At 33.9% G+C, this 3617-nt stretch overlaps 1 protein-coding gene across 2 annotated transcripts; it reads right to left on the bottom strand.

Annotated features, from left to right (window-relative positions):
- Positions 1–1298: 1298 nt before the first annotated feature.
- On the bottom strand, positions 1299–3353 carry LOC129606073 (RNA-binding protein Rsf1). 2 transcript variants are annotated; one of them, XM_055516166.1, is made up of 3 exons: positions 3158–3353; positions 2155–2372; positions 1299–2097 (listed from the first exon to the last, which is right to left on the bottom strand). In XM_055516166.1, exons 2-3 carry the CDS (start codon positions 2260–2262, stop codon positions 1510–1512), a joined length of 696 nt encoding a protein of 231 aa, XP_055372141.1. In that variant the 5' UTR covers positions 2263–2372; positions 3158–3353; the 3' UTR covers positions 1299–1509. The 2 variants fall into 2 exon arrangements, with proteins under 2 accessions (XP_055372141.1, XP_055372150.1); XM_055516175.1 differs by having other exon boundaries at positions 2155–3353.
- Positions 3354–3617: the final 264 nt, after the last annotated feature.

The raw sequence follows: 3617 nt of genomic DNA, 5'->3' as shown, positions 1-3617 counted from the left end.
TTCCACTAAAACTTCGCATGTATATCTGATCTATAATCGGACACACAACTGCCAAGTTTCATGAATCTAGCTTTTTTATTTTTTCAAATATTTAAAGTAAGCTTTTGGACTTGTATGGGAGCTACTCGAACCTGTCAAGCAATTCCACCAAAACTTCAGAAATATCTTTGACCTATAATTGGACACACAACTGCCAAGTTTCATGAATATGACTTTATTATTTTGCCGAATATAAAAAATTTGCTTTTGGAGTTGTATGGCAGCCACCCGAACCGGTGCAGCTATCTCATTAAAATTTTTAGAGCATATGTAGAATGTAATTGCACACATGTATACAAAATTTTATATATGTACCTTTATTAGTTTTTGAAATAATTAAAATAAACTCTTTGAGTTGTATGGCAGCTACCCGAACCCGTTGTCCGAATTGGTCCAATAACAATAGGGTTCGTCCTTGGCACAAAAGAAGCAACTTGTGAAAGTTTGGTGTCGATTGCATTATTCGTTTTTGAGTTATCGTGCGATCGGACGGACGGACGGACGGACGGACATGCCTAAATCAACGCAGAATTTTACGCTGAGCAAGAATATATATATATGTCCATACCGCAGATGGCTCCTTCAAGTAGTTACAAACTCCGTACCAAAGTTAATATACCCTTCACGAAGTGCAGGGTATAAAAACTGCTGAAGCTTTTGATACATATTGGAATGCAATTTTTACAATATTAATATATAGTTTAACGTTTGTTTGAAAATTTCTATTTAAAGTTATGAGAAAATGTTAATTTGTAACAACGTTACCACATCATTAAAAACAAAATATTTTTATGCTGCCTTTTCGGGAAAAAAACTTAATAACTAGCACTTTATTGCTGAAAATACATATATGCTAATTCATTCAATTGGTTATTTTTTGACATGCAAAAAAAAAACGTGCTCGATTTTTTCGATACCCGATTTAGTTTTATTTTACGTACCCACTACGTATAGAAATTTTCAAATAAACGTCAAAGTTGTATTGATGTGGTAAAAATTATATTCTAAAATTTACGAAAAGCTTTAGTAGTTTTTTTTACAATGTAGAAGTACTGAAAGCTCTGAGACGGTACTACAACCGTATTAATACCGTACTTAAATCTTTTTTAAAGCATTATTGAAGTCACGGAGTTTTTACTAAACTTTTTGGAATTTGATACTTTGTAAAATTTACGTTGTGAGCTCATTAATGACGTCACGGGGGGTTTCAAACTGAAATTTCCCCTTTCCTTTTCATTACTTTAAGGTTCCATAACATGTATAGTTGACCAATTTATTTATTTTCTTCTTTCGTAAAGAAATTGAAAACATATTTTATTAAAAATTTTGAACCAATTGTAAACTGGTGAAGTAGAAGTTTATATCTTCAGTTCAAATATTAATACAATAAAAGTTTTTTTTTGTCAATTTAAATTCACAATTTTTCTTACGTACTGCACTTTCTTAAGCTAATTTCATTAATTAAAAAATTTAAAACCGTCCCCTGCCACCGGCCGGAGACCTACTTCGAAATCTTCCACCACCACCTCCACCACTGCGACCACCGAAACCACCACCACTGCGTCCACCGCTAAAATTACTATCTCTTCCCGCACTGAAACTTCCATCACGGCCACCATATCCACCTCCACCGCCTCCACCACTTCTACCACCGCCAAAACCACTATCACGTCCTCCTCCGCCACCGCCATATCCGCCACCTCCACCACCACCTTGACGTCCAAAACCACCCCCACCACCACCCTGGCGACCACCACTACGATTCCCAAAACTTCCACCAGCACCACCCCCACCAGAACGAAATCCTCCACCTCCGCTACCACCGCCTCGGCGATCTCGTCCAAAATCCCTTCCACGATCACCAAAACGACCTCCGCCACCACCGCCTTGCCTGCCGCCACCACCTCTTCTACCTTGTCTAGGACGACCTTTAGAAATTTCAACGCGCAACTGTGAACCTAAGAGGTCAGTACCATTAAGAATATCACAAGCTTTTTCAGCTTCATTGCGGTTTTCATATTCTACGAATGCAAATCCAGGAGGATTAAAGGCAACCCACTGAAAAAGGAAAAAATTATTAAAGGAAGTTTCTCTACACTGGAGTACGAAACTTACAACACTGTTTAATTTCCCGTATTTAGAGAATTCTTCTTCTAAATCTTCCTTTTTGATTTTGTCGGTTAAGTTTCCTACATACACCCTTGTGCCTCGGCTATCTCCCATCTTTAAATTTTTATAAACGTTGTTTTGTGTAGTTAATAGCACTTGACGAAGATTTGGTAGCTGTTTTTGTTAAACTCTGCTATTACGAAGCTCGAAGTGCAAATTTCGAACTAAATAATTATTTTAAAAAGACGAGAGGTATCGAATGTTTCTTTTTAAATATGCAATTAAATACATTTATCTTGTAGAAGCAGTTTAATACAAAATTTATAAAAAAAAAAATAACTATTCAGTAAACCAATTAATTTTAAACCACATTCTTAGTTCCATTAACGTCGTTTCAACAAATTTACAAAATTTATGATTTTAACATTGTTTATATCTTTAAGCAATATATCCCATTTCAAATAGATCCCGCAGTGGGACATTTTTAGCCTAAGTTAGACTCCAACAACCTATGATAGTAAGGCCATTCTTTTGCGAATATTGACACATGCATATACATACTTATGTATATAATCAAAATTATGCTATTGCATGTAATGTTTTTTTTTTTTTGGAAAATTACTTAAATCCAAGTTTTTAAGTACATACGCTGATAATTACGAACCTATGTAAATTTTATACATATACTTTGCAGCTGAATTCGAAAAATATTTAGTACACGCATAAAATACATACTTATGTACGTACAATGATTAACGGATATGAATCGTACTTTACAAAATGGCGTAATAACAATTCATAAACAGGCGTTACTTGACAATAAAGAAAAATCAATAAGCGTAGATCTTCTCTTCGTTGAAAAAATCGTTGCTAATTATAAAATTTATGATCTTGGCATAGGCACTCTTGAGAAATTTATAAATCACAAACATATTTTAATAATTTTAGTTTTACAACCACACGAACTCTCTTATGAATATTTATTGATATTAACAGAATGTAATGTTACCGTAAAAATATTGACGACTCAGCAGGACTGAATTTTTAAATCTCCTTGTCGATGATATTTACAACTCCTTGTCTTAATTTTACTCTAGCAAAATATAAATTACAAAAAAAAGGAATATGAAACCCAATCACTCACAAAACAAAATATTCACTTGCTGCTCCGAGTATTAGAACGGAAATGCAATATATGTTGTAAAAGAAAAGAAATTTACTAAGGGTTGACCTGATTTGAAATAATATTTTTACACACTGCTGCCAACTGTTTTTTTTGTCTTATCATCAATTAACTTCGTTTATATTGCGGATGATTGAGTACCTGACGGAAATTTCAATCTGCGTATATACTATACAAATTAAAATTGTCTTCACATATTATACTATACAGATTGAAATAATATAGGTATAACTGGAAGCTGATCGATGCAGCATCGATATGTAATCATGTAAAAATCATGTACAAA

Source organism: Condylostylus longicornis, unplaced genomic scaffold, assembly GCF_029603195.1.
Source record: "Condylostylus longicornis isolate FDR11 unplaced genomic scaffold, ASM2960319v2 ptg000003l, whole genome shotgun sequence".
Lineage (NCBI taxonomy): Eukaryota > Metazoa > Arthropoda > Insecta > Diptera > Dolichopodidae > Condylostylus > Condylostylus longicornis.
This window is presented reverse-complemented; position numbering and strand designations above follow the sequence as displayed.

Bases quoted from the DNA above. Each gene is read 5' to 3' on its own strand.
- LOC129606073 (XM_055516175.1), bottom strand. From the start codon at position 2,262: ATGGGAGATAGCCGAGGCACAAGGGTGTATGTAGGAAACTTAACCGAC. The intron at 2,098-2,154 runs GTAAGTTTCGTA...TTCCTTTTTCAG, and splicing joins ACGGGAAATTAAACAGTGTT to TGGGTTGCCTTTAATCCTCC.